The sequence below is a fragment of the Notolepis coatsorum genome (assembly GCF_963971535.1).
Source record: "Notolepis coatsorum genome assembly, chromosome: 10".
Classification (NCBI taxonomy): Eukaryota; Metazoa; Chordata; class Actinopteri; order Aulopiformes; family Paralepididae; genus Notolepis; species Notolepis coatsorum.
In genome coordinates this window covers 112,874,207-112,890,767 of record NC_140174.1, presented here as the reverse complement: position 1 = coordinate 112,890,767, position 16,561 = coordinate 112,874,207, and the positions used below count along the sequence as shown (strand labels likewise).

The window sequence follows — 16,561 nt, the reverse complement described above, 5'->3', positions numbered from 1 at the left end:
AACAATCAATCAATATTTAACAGATTGCAGATATATAGGTTATATAGGATATATAGGTTTAGGATTGCAGGTATATAGTAATGATTGCAGATATATAGGTTATATAGGATATATAGGTTAATATAAGATTGCAGGTATATAGTAATGTTACATTTGTGACATACGATATGCAAATATAGAGTACTGTTACCCATAGATCCTAACAGAGATTATATACATTATGATGGGGAGGAGACTGTACATTAGGGTGGGTGGGAGAAAAAAGATACATACATGGAGAGAATATACAGTGGGGAGGAGACCGTCTATAGATACACCTGTGTGATGTTGATATTTGTACTGTGAAGTAACACGACAATGACAAATGTGTTGTTTCTGTTTTTCTTTTTGACATAGTTGCGGAACACGGAACAAGTTAACAACTCACCACCGTCTACAGTCCCTGCATCATACTGTAGCCTAGCCAGTCTCTTGAAATACTGCTATCTTCAAACTTCCATTCCTCTCGACACTTTCTTTTGTTGGGTGGTGCCGCTCATCCTTTTCGTCTGAGAACACTGTGTGTTTTCTTTTTAGTGGCCAGCTTACTCCTTCCATTAACGTTATTATGCTGACGTTAGCTAATAACTATGTGTTGGGGATAATGGTTCCGCACGGACCATATTGTTTGTTACATTGCTGTCGGCAAACTCGCTCAGAGTGTCAACAGAGTGTTGATGTTAAGTTGATGTTAGCTGCTAGCTGGCTACCCAAATCCACAACAGCCAGGCAGCCAACCGTACAAAATACAGTCTCAGCCAATCACATTGATTTGTACAGTTAGTTAGCTCCACTCCATTGCAAAGTAAAAGTTAGCCAGCCAGGACAGCCCGTATTAGCAAGCTACAGTTACAGTAACGTTAGCCACCCGAAGATCGGTAGCTAGCTAACGTTAGCCACAGCTTCAAAAACGAATTTCAATTATGTTATGAGCTATCAGCTAGCCGGCTAGATAACGTTAGAAAACGCCTCGTGTAGTAAACTAAAGTGAATAGTTTACTGGGCCATTGTTTAATGCTTCAGTGGTGTTAAAAGAGGACCTGCACGCTTGCTATCTTCGGTGCAAATGATACGGGTCTGTGACAAGACAGGTCTGTGAGGGGGAGGGCACTGTGAGCAGCGTGTGTGCATCAAGCTCACGTTTGATTGGTTAGAATGGTCAAAATGCCCTACGCATCTACAAATCATATTATACCAGGTAGCCAATTCCGTCAGACTCCAAATCAAATTGACGGAAAAAAAATTAAAAAAGACTGAAATCCGTCTGGAGACGGAACGCTTTAATGCATGAGATAGCCTACGCCAACACTGCCTCCGTGCCAACTACTTGGCATATCTAGTGCGCCACCCCTCCCTGAAGCGACACCCTTCGCCACTCGGACATGGCTGGGAGCTGGTGGGTGGTCGCTGTCGCCCTGTCCGCCACACACAACCTGCTCTCCCAACACATCTACCTGCACCAGGGCCAGCTGAAGAAAGTGAGGAAGAGGAGAGTGAGGAGGATGATGATGATGAGAAGGGAGATGATGATGTATGGAGGAGGAGGGGTGATTCATTGGAATCTGATGATTCAGATTCTAGTGAGGCAGAATACTCTGATTCAGACTGATCATGACATGTTTAAAGTGGTTTCATTGTTGGGGCGCTCCAGTAGCACACCACATAGCGTGCTGAGTCGCGAACCGGTCGTCCCGGGTTCGTTTCCCAGTCCCGGCGACCATTTGCTGCATGTCTTCCCTACCTCTCCTCCCGTTCTCCCTCTCTCCCTCTATCGGTCCTGCGTGGCCAGAAAAAGCTGAAAATGCTATAAAGTTAAAAAAAAATTAAGTAAAAAAAAAGTGGTTTCATTGTTAATCTGTTCAAGTTACAGCTATTTAAGAGAGCGTATTTTGAAGTATAATTAGTTATCTTATCATACTGCTGAGATCCTTATGAAGGTAGTTTGTTTAAAGTACAGCAGTACCATGGTAAAATTGGTTTTGACATTAAAAGTTACATTTTCGCTCTGCTATATGGTGGCCATCTTGGATTTCTGGGTCAAATTGATGTCATATAGCAAACTGATGTCAATTGGAATCGTCATGGTTGACTTACACAAAAAAGTGTATTCATACATGATTCTAGGTGCTCTGGATCAAAAGTAAATTTTTCAAGATGGCATCAGCAGGTATTTTGGATTTGGCCATCTGACAAAATGCCGGGATTTTTCGGAGGGACACGGGGGCTAAATATTTTATAAAAGGTCCATAGAAGTCAAATCAATCATCAAAACATCTTAGCCAGAGAATGGTCACAGAATGTTGGTTCTTGATCCAACTATACTGACTGACGTTGGCCTAACGTTATATTTACCAAATTATTTGCAGTTACTGGTGTTGTTAGTTTATCTTTGTTTATTAGATTTATTGTTAAAGTGAGCAACACGAGATAGACTGGTCTTCATATAAGGTACAGTAAGGTTATAATATATAGACAATAACACATGACACTAGATAGACTGGTCTTCATATAAGGTACAGTAAGGTTACATAATATAATATATAATATTGATTGATTGAAAACTTTATTAACAGATTGCAGAATGGGTACAGTACAGTACAGCTCAATACATACAATTGTTAAGGGGATGCAGACCAGAGAAAGACTTTCGTCTTGTTTACATCAGGGTCCCCCATTTTCAATTCATCATAACAGACATACAGATAGACAGTACTGCTACATCTATACATTTATGACATACCAGATTTGCAAATACAGTACCGTTTGTGATACGAAAAGAGTCCAGAAAAGAGAGTATATACATTTGACGTAGAAACTGTACATTGGAGGAGGTTGGGTAGGTGGGGTGGGTTTGGGGGGGACTGTACATTGGAGGTGGTTGGGTGGGGGGTTTGGTAGGAGGGGTGGGTGGGTGGGGGACACTGTACAACTGTACAAGCAAAACTGTACATTGGAATATTGACAAAACCATACTTGGTAATTTACTGTACATTGGAGGGGGTTGTGTTAGGACATTTACAGGGGCCAGTTTCGAATTGCAGTCTCCCATAGGTGTTCTTTGAGAGTGGTTTTGAAAGTGGGTAGTGATTCACATTCCTTTACAGCTTTGGGTAGGGCGTTCCACATTGATGTGGCATAATTGCTAAACGTGTTTAGTCCCTTGTTTGAGCCGAATCTGGGTTTAACATGATTTGTGGAGCTCCCTCTGGTGTTGTGATCGTGGTATTCACTGACCTTTGGGAAGTATTTTGACATGTACATGGGTACCTTGGTCATGTAGTGTATCTTGTAGACCAGGCCCATTGCAAGTTGCTGTACTCTGTAGTCTACTCTAAGCCATCCTAGGTTGTCAAAGTGGGCAGGGGTGAGGTGGGTTCTAGGAGTAAGGTCAAGCAGTAGTCTGACCAGTTTGTTTTGAGATGTTTGTAATTCTGTTTTTAGCGCCTTTGAGGTGCTTTGGTACCATGAAGTGCAAGCATAGTCGTAGTACCCTTGAATGAGTGCTCCTGCCAGAGTCTTCAGGGTATTCTTGTTTACCAGTGAGGAGATCCGGTACAAGAATCGAGTTCGTTGGTTGACTTTTTTTTTTATTACATTGGATGCCATTTTGTCACAGGAAAGATTTGCCTCTAGGATGGAACCCATGTAGGTAATTTCTTCTTTCCTTGTGACAATATTGTCACCCACTGTAACTGAGAAGCCGTCGGTCTTGCTGAGTTTGTTATTTGAACCGAAGAGAATGGACTCTGTTTTGCCCATGTGTAATGATAGTTTGTTATCAGCGAGCCATATGCAGATTTTGCCTAGTTCTGAGCTGAGGGTTTTTTCAACCTGTAACTTGTTCTTGTCAGAGACCAGCAGGGCTGAGTCGTCCGCAAACAGGAACAAGTTGCAGTCACAAGCTGACGACATGTCATTTGCATAAATTAGGAACAGTAGCGGTCCTAGTATGCTTCCTTGTGGAACACCACAGCTCACTGTGGGGGGGGGGATAGGGTACCGTTTACCTCCACCATCTGTTCTCTCCCCTCCAGGTAGGGTTGCATCCAGCTCACTGATTGACAAGCTAAAAGCAACCAATTGCTTTTAGCTTGTCAATCAGAATGGTGTGATTGACAGTGTCGAAGGACTTTTGTAGGTCCAGCATGACCATGCCGCAGTATTTGCCCGCGTCCACCTCTTGTTTGATGTGGTCGTTTAAATAGAGAAGGCATGTGTCAGTGGAGTGGGATGTTCTGAAGCCAGATTGGAATTCGTAATTAGATTTTTTTCCGCAAGGTATTTTTCGACCTGTTCGTATACCATTTTTTCCATGACTTTCGAGATGGAGGCAAGGATAGAAACAGGGCGGTGGTTGCCCGAGTCTAATTTACTGCCTTTTTTGTGCAGGGGTGTTACTCTCGCAATTTTGAAGTCCTTGGGGACGTGTCCCTGTTTTATGGAGAGGTTTATTATGTGTGTGATGACTGGGGTGATGGCGGCTGCTGAGTCTCTGAGGAATTTGGAGGGGATTTTGGATTTTTATTATATAGACAATAAACACAGTGGATACAGACCTGTCTGGCTCTCCTCTCGTGGTCTTGACTAATGAGAGACGTGTCCCAGTAATTTGGAGTTGTGAGGTTGATTATTATTAGTAGTAATGTAGTTTGTATATTATTAGTAGATATGTAGGTTGTATATTATTAGTAGATATACAATTTGTTTGTTTGTACAGTGTCTCCCCCCCCCTCAATGTACAGTTTTGCTTGTTTATACAGTGTGCCCCCCCCCCCAATGTAAATTACCCAGTATGGTTGTCAATATCCCGATGTACCCAACCCCCCCCACCCAACCTCCTCCAATGTACAGTTTCTACGTCAAATGTATATACTCCCTTTTCTTGACTCCTTCTGTATCACAAACAGTACTGTATTTGCAAATCTGGTATGTCATAAATGTATAGATGTAGCAGTACTGACTATCTGTATGTCATGTATGTCATATATGTCCTGATGAATTTAAAATGGGGGACCCTGATGTAAACAAGACGAAAGTCTCTCTGGTCTGCATCCCCTTAACAATTGTGTGTATTGAGCTGTACTGTATTGTACCCATTCTGCAATCTGTTAATAAAGTTTTCAATCAATCAATCAATCAAGGTTGTATATTATTAGTAGAAATGTACAGTCTCCTCCCCACCGTATGTATATTTCTCTCCCACCCACCCACCCCCTCCTAATGTACAGTCCCCTCCCCATCATATACTCTGTCAGGATGGGTAACAGTACTGTATATTTGAATACCGTTTATGTCACAAATGTATCAGTACTAAATACCTGTATGTCCCTATGCCATAAATGTCATGTATGTCATAAATGTCAATATGAATTGAAAATGGGAGACCCTGATGTAAACAAGACAAACGTCTTTCTCTGGTCTGCATCCCCTTAACAATTGTGTATTGAGCCGTACTGTATTGTACCCATTCTGCAATCTGTTAAATAAAGTTTTCATTCATTCATTCCAGGAGCCATGCTGTTGTCTGGCAAGATGCCCACTTTGACAACCTAGGATGGCTTAGAGTAGACGACAGCAACTTGCAATGGGCCTGGTCTACAAGATACACTACACCACACAGGTACCCATGCACATGTAAAAATACTTCCCAAAAGTCAGTGAATACCATGACCACAACACCAGAGGGAGCTCCACAAATCATGTTAAACCCAGATTCGGCTCAAACAAGGGAATAAACACGTTCCGCAATTATGCCACATCAATGCCACACTCTCCCAGATGATCTGACTGTGGGGGGTAAGTGCGCAGCGACCAGGAAGGGACTGGGAATTGGCATACGACTAACATTGGGATGGGAGAAAATCGGAGGAAAATGGAGGGGGGAAAAGATCAATATAAAAAAAAAAAAGAGATAAGAGATACAAGATGTGTGTTGTTGTAGAGTGCATGAGCAACTCCATAACTCTCTATCTCCCTGTTTTGTTTTCTAGGATAAATTACCACTATAATGACATGCGTGTGTCCAGTCTGAGGTTTGTGAGCAGCAGTCGTGACAGCAAGGCCCAAATCTAGCACTACCAACAACAGGAGTGGAAGACTGGACCTCTACCTTGACATATTATAGGCCTATAATAATAAAAAAAATTGTGGAATGCAATTGCTTGCCTTGTATTTTTTCTACTGTTGACCAAACTTCTTTCTTGGCTTAATTGAGTAGTTTCTGGCATGATTGATATTTAGATTAGATTAGATTCAACTGTATTGTCATTTGCACAGACTACAAGTACTGAAACAACAAAAGACATTTAATCCAGTTTAGCATTGAACCAAAAGTGCAAAAGAAGTGGTGTAATTTTACTTGCATATTATGTATGATATATAAATAGAATAAACGGTAAAGGTAGGTATATGAATGTGCTAAGATATACAGTATGAACAGTATGAAAAGAGTAGTATGAATACGCTAAGATATATACAGTGTGAACAGCGTTTAAGTTAGTCATGGATGTATTATAAGAGCTTTTATAATACATCAATGGTTACAGTATGAAATGTAAATGCTAAGAAATGCAGAGTAAACAGCTTGAGGTATGATATTCACTGCATTTCCATATTCACTTTGTGCATGTATGAATGTCTTATAGATAGCATTAAGATGTGTGTATTTATGACCATAGAAGCACAAGAAAAATATGAATGCATACATACTGTAAATGTTACAGTATGTACGTTGGCCTATGCATTAATATTTTTGTAACTTATCCTAAGTTATGAGACAGTCCACAGAAAAACTGACTAATATGGTCTCTCTGCCACTCCCCTGAAATGCTATTATATATATTGAATATAAAGTGTTGTCAACATATAACTGTAATGTGGGCTGATTAATAAAATTATGCTTGAGTGTTTAACAACTGCCGTGATATGGCCAATGTAAAAGAATAGTCATCAGTAGCTAGCATGCATAGTAACGTTCGAAATTGCCGTCATCGCCTAGTGATATAAAGTAATATAATGTAAATATTAAAGTAGCAGACTGCAGACATGTAAATGATATAACGCAACAGTGATCAATGCACATTGTGTTAATAAGTACCAAAAATTGCTGTAACAGTAGTAGTTCTGCCGTTCTGTCCCGCTGAAATCAAGTCGACAGCGCTCAGTGCAAAAACAAATTGGAACCAAGGGAGCTACGTGAACCACGTGATCGCCTGGCGGCGCGATCAAAGCGTGTCGCAACTCTATCTTCAACGGCTCTGGCGCGCCCAAGGATGATTGTGATTGATTTAAAGAAATACAAACAAGCCAGAGCGTTTCTTCCCCCGTATAGTGGAAGTATAATAGGTTCAGCCGGACCTCTCTGGCGCTAACGTAATGTGGAGAGGTATGGCTATGAGAGACTAAACCAATATGGATGTAAGCACACTCAAATGAAAGATTTAAGTCGGCACTTTCACCCGATAAGTCATTGTTCCATTTTAAATGTAATATGCTGGAGTACAGAGCAGCCAAAACACCACATATCACTGTACTCTTTAAATTTAAATTTTTTTAATGCATCTATTTTTAAAATCATGAATCTTCCAATACACAGCATATGATGCAATTATCCCTCGAGTCATATACTAAGGTGAATAGACATACTGGTAGCTGGGTCAGAGATAAAAAGGGGACAAAAAACCTTATTGAAAATCATTTATTAGAAAAAATATGTATGCATATAAAATATGTATTCAGTTGGGTGCGCTTGTTATTAACCCCCGGGTGAAGCAGGTTGAATAGCTTGTAGTAGAGTAATACAGTAAGATTAGCGAAGATAAGCGGTACAGTGACTTTCAGAAGGGTAATTTACCCTGTGCCTAGAGACTTTCAAGGTTCATGGAGCATATTTTCAAGCCTATTCAACAGCAACGGCACTGTGAAAGGTAGGTGGAGATCTACCAGAAAGAAACTTTACCTATGCACAAAATGTTTTAATGACCGGGACAATCTTTGGTAATGGTGCAAAGTCTAAATTAGACTGGTATGGTCCTTGAACCATCTAAGCTTCTTTTGAAAGAACGACAGGAATCCCTCAGTTCTTTGTTATCCGACGGTAGAGTTGTATCGTCATGAGCTGGATCTCAGGATCACCACTGGAGATGTCAATTGCTCTCAAAAAGAGGTCCAGGGCCTCATGGAGTTTCCCGTCCCCATAGCACTGTTTTCCTCGTTTGACAAGGGATTCATAGCTCCCATCTTCCGCTGCAGAGAGGCGCTTGCTGCCATCGACATCAGTCACTTGATCTGAACCCGTGTTAACTGTGCACAGATCAATTATTTCACTGGAGGCTAGTTCTGCGTCAGTTGTAGATTCCTCCAGCTCACTATCTGCTCCATCTCCCTCTCCAGATTCCATTTCAGAAGCAGAAGCCACAGAGTCACTGGAGTCGCGTGCGCTCTCGTCTTCCTCGCTCTCCGTGTTGAGCGTTTCTCCACTGGGCTCCTCTTCCTCAGGAGAAGACTCAACACGAGAAGAAACAGCTTTTATATCCTCAGAATTTTCATTTTCCATGCTCTCTGAAACGCCACCGCTGACGTCCTCGTCGAGGTCCTCAATCATGGACCTCACAAGGGAGCGTCTTGAGGCCACGGAGGTGTTCACTCCAAAGCTTTTCCTGGCCTTGGATGGAAGGGGTCCAGATCTAACTGATTTTGGAGTGGAAGCGGCGCCGGCTCCCGGTCCTTTGAAAATGTCATCAAGTTCATTCGCCATCGACTGTGGCCTGTCGTCGTCGTCCTCCTCCTCACTATCGTATATCAGAGCTGGTCTCTTCTTTTTAGTCGTGGTAAACGAGTCGTCGTCAGAGACGTCCTGTTCAGTGACATCGGCACTTTGCACACATTCTCCAACGCTTTTCACAGAGAGTACTTTGTCTACATTGAAACTGCCTTCCATCTGTAGCTTCAATAATAAGTGACTCTCCTGGGCATGGGTTTCCTGTTCTGTGATGATCTCGTCATCTTGGAACATGTCAGTCTCACTGTCCTCCAGCTGCAAATTGAAGTTTCCGTTGAAGCCATTATTCTCTGACTGTTGTCCTTCAATCACCTCTTGAACAGACTCATCAGCTGCCTCAATGTCACTGGGTGCTTCCTCAAAAGACTTGCCAACGGGAGAGCCACTAAAATCACCAGATCCATGTTCGGTCAGGTCCACCAGCTCAAGTGACGTGTTGAGCTTGTCAACATGGTTGTGAAAGGAAGGGCTGGGCTTTTCCTTTTTCTGCCTCTTCTCAACAGCTGAGGTAACATGTTCCAGACTTGTGTCACCCTCTGCACCAAAAGTGCATTCGTTCATCGCTGATGATGTTTCCATAACCTCTTGAACAGAGGCATCAGCTGCCTCAATGTCACTGGGTGCTTCCTCAAAAGACTTGCCCACGGGAGAGCCACTAAAATCACCAGATCCATGTTCGGTCAGGTCCACCAGCTCAAGTGACGTGTTGAGCTTGTCAACATGGTTGTGAAAGGAAGGGCTGGGCTTTTCCTTTTTCTGCCTCTTCTCAACAGCTGAGGTAACATGTTCCAGACTTGTGTCACCCTCTGCACCAAAAGTGCGTTCGTTCATCGCCGATGATGTTTCCATAACCTCTTGAACAGAGGCATCAGCTGCCTCAATGTCACTGGGTGCTTCCTCAAAAGACTTGGCCACGGGAGAGCCACTAAAATCACCAGATCCATGTTCGGTCAGGTCCACCAGCTCAAGTGACGTGTTGAGCTTGTCATAGTGGTTGTGAAAGGAAGGGCTGGGCTTTTCCTTTTTCTGCCTCTTCTCAACAGCTGAGGTAACATGTTCCAGACTTGTGTCACCCTCTGCACCAAAAGTGCGTTCGTTCATCGCCGATGTTTCCATAACCTCTTGAACAGAGGCATCAGCTGCCTCAATGTCACTGGGTGCTTCCTCAAAAGACTTGGCCACGGGAGAGCCACTAAAATCACCAGATCCATGTTCGGTCAGGTCCACCAGCTCAAGTGACGTGTTGAGCTTGTCATAGTGGTTGTGAAAGGAAGGGCTGGGCTTTTCCTTTTTCTGCCTCTTCTCATTCGACCTCCTTGTGTTGTCTTGAGCCGGTTGTCTCAGCCAGGCTGGTTCTGTGCTGGATGCCATGTTATCGGCAAGTTGCATTTTTAACTCCGACTCCATCTTCATCAGCTCTTGAGCTTTCTGAACCCTTTGCTCAATGTATTGGTGCGACTGCTGATCTTCTGGGTCGTCTTCATGGTTGTTTACTTCCATGGAGAACATCAGGTCATGATCGGAGATCCCAAACATTTCCAAGGTGTGAAGGTAGGCGATGTGTTCATCTAATCCAGGATCAGTCCGTCTGTGCCTTGAGTGCAGTGACTGCAGCTGTAGCTGTGTTGACGAGGATCGTGTGTCCTGTACTGTGAAGAGCTCTTTTAGCTCTTGCTTGCTGAAATACCTGAATGGATTCTTCTTGTCTCCAGTGGTCTGCCTAATCAGGGAGTCTTTGAACACCTGCCGCCTGTATATTTTCTCCTCCACAGTCCCACATGTGATCAGTCTGTATATGACAACATTTTGCGTCTGTCCGATGCGATAAGCCCTGTCGACGGCCTGGGCGTCTGTGGCCGGATTCCAGCTAGGGTCGAAGATCACAACTCTGTCTGCTGCGGTCAGTGTGATGCCGACCCCACCTACTTGGGTAGTCAGGAGGAAGACCGAATACCGCTTGTCCGTCTGGAAGCGTGAGATGCGCTTCTCCCTCTCGGCAAGTTGAGTTATTGTGCCGTCAAGCCTCACAGTCTTGAAACCTCTGTTCTTCAGGACACGCTCAAGTATGTCAAGGATCATCCTGAAATGTGCAAAAACAAGTACGCGGTGACCTTCTTCTCTGAGTCTTTCAAGAAGTGCAATGAGAAATACAAGCTTCCCAGACTCTGATATCAGGGTTTCATCAGGTACGTTGGCAATGCTGTTTTTAGCAGGCTCATTCTCATCATCTTGGAGGTCTGGGGATGCCTTTTTGTCAAGGCCTAAGTGGGTGATGGCTGCCTGAGACAAGAGCCTTGGGTGGTCACACAGTTTCTTCAAGACGTTCAGTTCTGCAAGAGGTGACCTGGTGGTCATCAGCAGCTCCTTGATGTGGTCCAATGAAATAAACTGATGGTAAAAGTCTTCCTGAACTGGGCTTAAGTATGTCCAGACAATTAGGTCATTCTTCCTTGTGAGGTCTGGCATTTCTGCACAGGCACCCTTTGAATGATTTGGGGCTTCTTTTTTCATCTGCACATCTGCTTTTGTCCTCCTGAGGAAGTATGGGTTTATTATCGCCGTCAGGTTCTCGGACATCTTGAATCCCAGAGCTTTCTCTCCTGGAGTTGCATCCTTCTCCCTTGCACGTGTGATGGGGTTATCGTACTCCGTTTTGAAAGTCTTCGACGTGCCAAGAAGTGCTCCTTGGCAGGCAAAATCAAAGAGAGCCCACAATTCTCTCAGGTTATTCTGTACAGGGGTGCCTGTGAGAAGAACACGATTGTTGGATGGTATGGCGGCGGCACTTTTGGCTGTTTTCGTCGAAGAAGTCTTTATCTTGTGCGCCTCATCCAGGATCACATAATCCCATGTGAATTCCTGTCCATTGTAAGATGCAAGCTGCTGCCAGTTGTGGATCAGCATTTGGTATGTAGTGATGATCACACCACCTCTCCGCTGAATCTTCTCCAAGTTGCCATCTCGCAATTTCTTGCTGCTGCCGTGAAACTCTTTGACCCTCATTCCGGGAGTCCATTTGGTGAACTCTTTGATCCAGTTTTGGATGAGTGAGGTTGGCATGACAAGCAGAGTATGTTTAACAAGGTCAGCGTCGTACATGGCAGAGAGGAATGATATCACCTGGATCGTTTTTCCAAGACCCATGTCATCAGCTAGGATGCCCCCTTTACGGCCATCTCTGTACAGGCTGTACAAAAAGGCCACTCCTTCTATCTGGTGATCGTACAGGTTGCCATACAGTTTCTTGTAAAGCATGAGGCCACTTTTGTTGACATCAACAAACTCATCATCCTCACTCTCAGAGTCTTGCTGTGCTAGAATTTCTTCAAGTTTCTTTATTCTACTTTTCAATTTCTCATTTGGGAAACTCTTGTGAGCCAGTTTGAAGAGTTCCAGCGCTTTAGAGATGTTTCCTTGTCTGGAAGCATCTTTTCCATCCTTGATGTACCTGTAAAAGAAAAAAGGACATTGTAAGATAATGTAACACAAAAAGGTTATTAAAAGTACTTTCAACTTAATTTCTTTCAGAGCCAATAATATTATAGAATATATGACTAATAGGCCATATGGTGAAGGCTGAAAAGTGGCTAGAAAACGATTCTCGTTCCCACCTCGGCGGACTACACAATTTTCACTCTGGGCTAAAGATCTATTGGTGTAGATTTAGGAATAAAAAGTTCTCCATTGACAAACATGCCCGTTTTGCGCAAGCCAATCATAATTTTTTTATGTCGGGACTAGATCTTTCCTCGCGAACGGATACTTTGTCACCACAGAGTTTTATTTTACGCAATTGGTGCGAGTTCGGTCAATTATATTGCGCTCGACCAATAGCAGCTCTTTGTTGCGAGGATACGGCCGTCGGGCGACAACAAATGACATCCACAGATTAACACATCGAGTGCCAACGATGATAAATCTCGTTGTTGGCCGCCATGCGTTGAGTGCCAACAACGACAAATCTCGTTATTTCTTTTATTAGCGATATCCATTAATTTTTCATCAATCCAGCCTCAAGTTATCATTGGGACTGTCTGAGCTCGAAAAGGGCAAATACCGCCCCATATCGTCTCCCGGATGGTATTGCACCCATTGGAATGGACTCAATGAAAATGCATGTGAAAAAACCTCTGGATTCCGCATTTTACTTCTCAGGCATGTAACCAGAGACTATTGCATTCATTGGGGCAACCGAAAGCAGCGTGGATCATCCGTTTCGAGGTCTAATGTTGGATCAATAAACGTGATCGATATTTGGAATGGCGATCAGGAATTGGAATAATCTTTTTGCAGAACATCTGATCTGAGGTAAGGAATCTATTTTACCAATTTTGGGGTAATCAGATGTTTTTTTCACATACCGTACTTTTCGGACTATAAGCTGCGGCTTTTTCCCCCATTTTTCGACCCTGCGGCTTATATAACGGTGCGGCTTATATGTGGACAAAACCCGAAAATCGAAATATTGCTTTTTTTTTTACTGCATTGAAATGTTATTTATCTGTTCCCTTATTTGCTAAACTTAATACAACTTGTAAATGAGTTAATTCTTGTTATTTGTCCGACAGTAGTGTGTCCCAATGGGAGTCATTCTCTGTAGAGGTGGGAGTCATTCTCTGTAGAGGTGGGAACTTAAAGCTCAATATAAGAACGGCCATGCACCACCACCAACAGAATCGAGAAAGAGCAATCAATCTGTCAATCCTTTCCGTGTCAGGTGAGGTTTCCCCATGTTGAGTCAAATTAAGCCGCAGGCTCCACTCCTTACATATGGTAATTAAACATTAAAACACATGCAGCTTATAGTCCAGTGCGGCTTATATATGTACACATCATTCAATTTAGCTGCTACGGCTTATAGTCAGGTGCGGCTTATAGTGTGAAAAGTACAGTATTTCACAACGTGTCTGTGTGTGCGTGTATGACGTTAGCGCTGACCAGGTCATGGATAATCGATTTTTCAGCCCGCTTCTCTAGCGTGCATAAGTACACATATACTATCGATAATCTAGCGTTTATTTGAAAACGATTCATAAATCAGCCGGAAAATGACAACGTGTTGTGTGTATTCCAGTAAAGGGCGATTCCTGCAGAATCTTTTTTTTTCTAGAAATGTCCAAAACTATACTCTTATTCAAAAAAGGTATAAAACGGAAATGTACTGATGAAAAAACAATCAGTTTCGTACATGTTGACTGCAAGCAAGTCATTGATAAGCGACAGGCCTATTAGACACAGCCATAATTTAAGATATAGTTTATGCTTTCACAAATGTGCTCGCCCTCTCATTGACTAAAGCGCTGGCACTCAAGCGATAAATAGCGCACCCCCTGCTGGCAATCAAAGTGTTAACTTTAAATCAGAACAGGACGAAAATGGACAAAAAACACATTCTAAAGTTCGCAAAAAGGTTTCTAAACAATGTTATATGCATCTCACGTCCGTTCAGAAAGAAAATGTACAGCTTGTGAGAATTCGTTGTAGCCAGCCAGCTAGCATTGATGCTATCAACATTAGCACTAGCATAAAACAGGAAAGACATTTATTTTGTAAATTTGTGGCATGCACTTATTTCTTGAGACGATTTCATTTTTACAGAAAACGTTTTTTTTAAATGAAAACTAAATGAAAACGAAAAAGATCAAAATCTTTTTCGTCTGGACATGGCCTGAGTCAAGGATCTGGTGTACTCCAAATATGTGTGTGTGTCACATCTTGAGCTGCAGAACACATAGCCCGTTTCGCAGCTGTATCCAAGCGTTTTGTCGATAAAACGCCTATAGCAAGTAGTGTGAAAACCAGCATTTCCATTTAAAAAAAAGTGTTCCGTAAAAACGAAATCATGTCAAGAAATAAGTGCATGCCACAAATTTACAAAATAAATGTCTTTCCTGTTTTATGCTAGTGCTAATGTTGATGGAATCAATGCTAGCTGGCTACAACGAATTCTCACCAGCTGGCATCGTAAAATCTCAACACCAGCCATGGCCCATGGGAATACTATTTACTAAATTATGGAGGCCTTTTAAAGGGGAACTATCTTATAAATGGCCTTTGAGTGTTTAGCATTGTTTCCTAGCTATGTGAACTTATATTAATATGATCTATGTCTCAAAATTCTCATATTGGCGCATTCTTCCAATTCTCCTCTCACAATATTCACCCTCACTGAACTGAGTCATTTGAAAATGTGCGCGATATGTGATGTCAGAGAGACACCGCTGCATGATAATGGAGACGTGCAGAATGAGCTGCACACAGTTCTGCTGCCCAGGCTCAAAACGGCTCGAGATCTTGAGGTAGAAAAATGCTGTTTTTGAGGACTTGATTAGAAATACAAAACAATGAATAAAAAATATATATATATTACAGAGGTGTTCCATAGACTCACAGGAATTGTGTAAAAGTGCCCAAATAGTGAAAGAAATAGTAAAATAGTTCCCCTTTAATAGTCAAGGTAAGAGAGGATTTGTCATGATCAACTGAAGGCGTATGCTATGGAACAGTCTATGTGCTTGGCTACTTAGCTTATTTGGGTTTTGAGAAAAAGGCCTGCTATGCGACGCTAATCTCTAGCTAGTATCATCGAGTATTTATTAATCACAGTAGCCTCCCGGTGTTTAATAAAAACGTCTAGCCAGGACATATAAGACGGACATATAAGACATAGTATCATGTTTCTTTTTTGTTGGCTGGGTTTGCATGCGGATTAAGGGAGATGTCAATCTGTTGTTGACGTGGTAGTACAGGCAGGGAACAAACTTAACTTTTTGACTTACCAGCCATTTGGCTGGTAGATTTAAAAAACTACCAGCCAGGCAGATTTTTACCAGCCAAAAATTATAAATAGCTTTTTAGTATATCGCCATGTGTTATTATTACTATAATACTCTAATATGCTATTTTCAATTAATATCATAAACAACATAAAGAATATTAGTATAATTTTGAGTGGACTGAAGGAATGAGTCAGCGTTAATAGTTTTAAATGCAAATAATTAATTGAAACATAGAAGTGGGGTCGGTTGGGACACACACACAATGGGGGACCCTGATGTAAACAAGACGAAAGTCTCTCTGGGCCCTATTCCCCGTACCTGGTTAACTGAGTTAGCCGGATACTTTTCAGCATAGCTTGACTTAAGCCAGACATTTCCGTTCCCCGACGTTGGATTTTCTAAATCGCCATGGAAACAGATCAGAAAGTTTGAACCTGGTCGAGGGCAGGGTTTAGTTCAGTTAGCTGGATAACCTGCATGGCCACACCCTCGCAAAGAAATGCCAGCTCCCTTCCTGAAATATTTCTCACAGTCTAGATCCCATTATACCATTCTGAATTATGTTTTTGTGCTTCGTTTGAAATGTAAAATAATAGGTCTGCAGTAACGCTGATAATAAATCATATTCAGCCTATGAATTTACGTTGTCCTATTATGCACGTCATATTTATACGGATACAGTGCTCGCGACAGTTATTTTAATAACGGACTAAACAGATCATTGCAAATGTGAATCAGGGTTCCCACGCTTGCCTTGACAATTTTTTCCATACTACCTCCTGATTTTCCAGGTACCATATTAAGTGATCTATAGGCCCCTGAAGTTTTCCGCACCCATCCGCGCCCCCCTCCCCTCACACACACAACCCCCTAGGACACCTGACTACTTACTTGATTTAAAAGATGTGCCAGTCAAGTCTACATTGTAAATGCTTAGAGATGATGTCTTATTGATAATATCAAT

General features: G+C 42.3%; 1 protein-coding gene across 1 annotated transcript in view; it reads right to left on the bottom strand.

Annotated features, from left to right (window-relative positions):
• Window positions 1-7,753: 7,753 nt before the first annotated feature.
• LOC311235196 (DNA excision repair protein ERCC-6-like) overlaps window positions 7,754-16,561 on the bottom strand; it is a 44,897-nt gene continuing 36,089 nt past the window's right edge. The window contains exon 3 of the mRNA XM_084322568.1: window positions 7,754-12,266. Within this exon, the coding sequence (XP_084178694.1) occupies window positions 8,114-12,266 (4,153 nt within the window). The 3' untranslated portion in view covers window positions 7,754-8,113. The remainder of the gene's footprint in view (window positions 12,267-16,561) is intronic.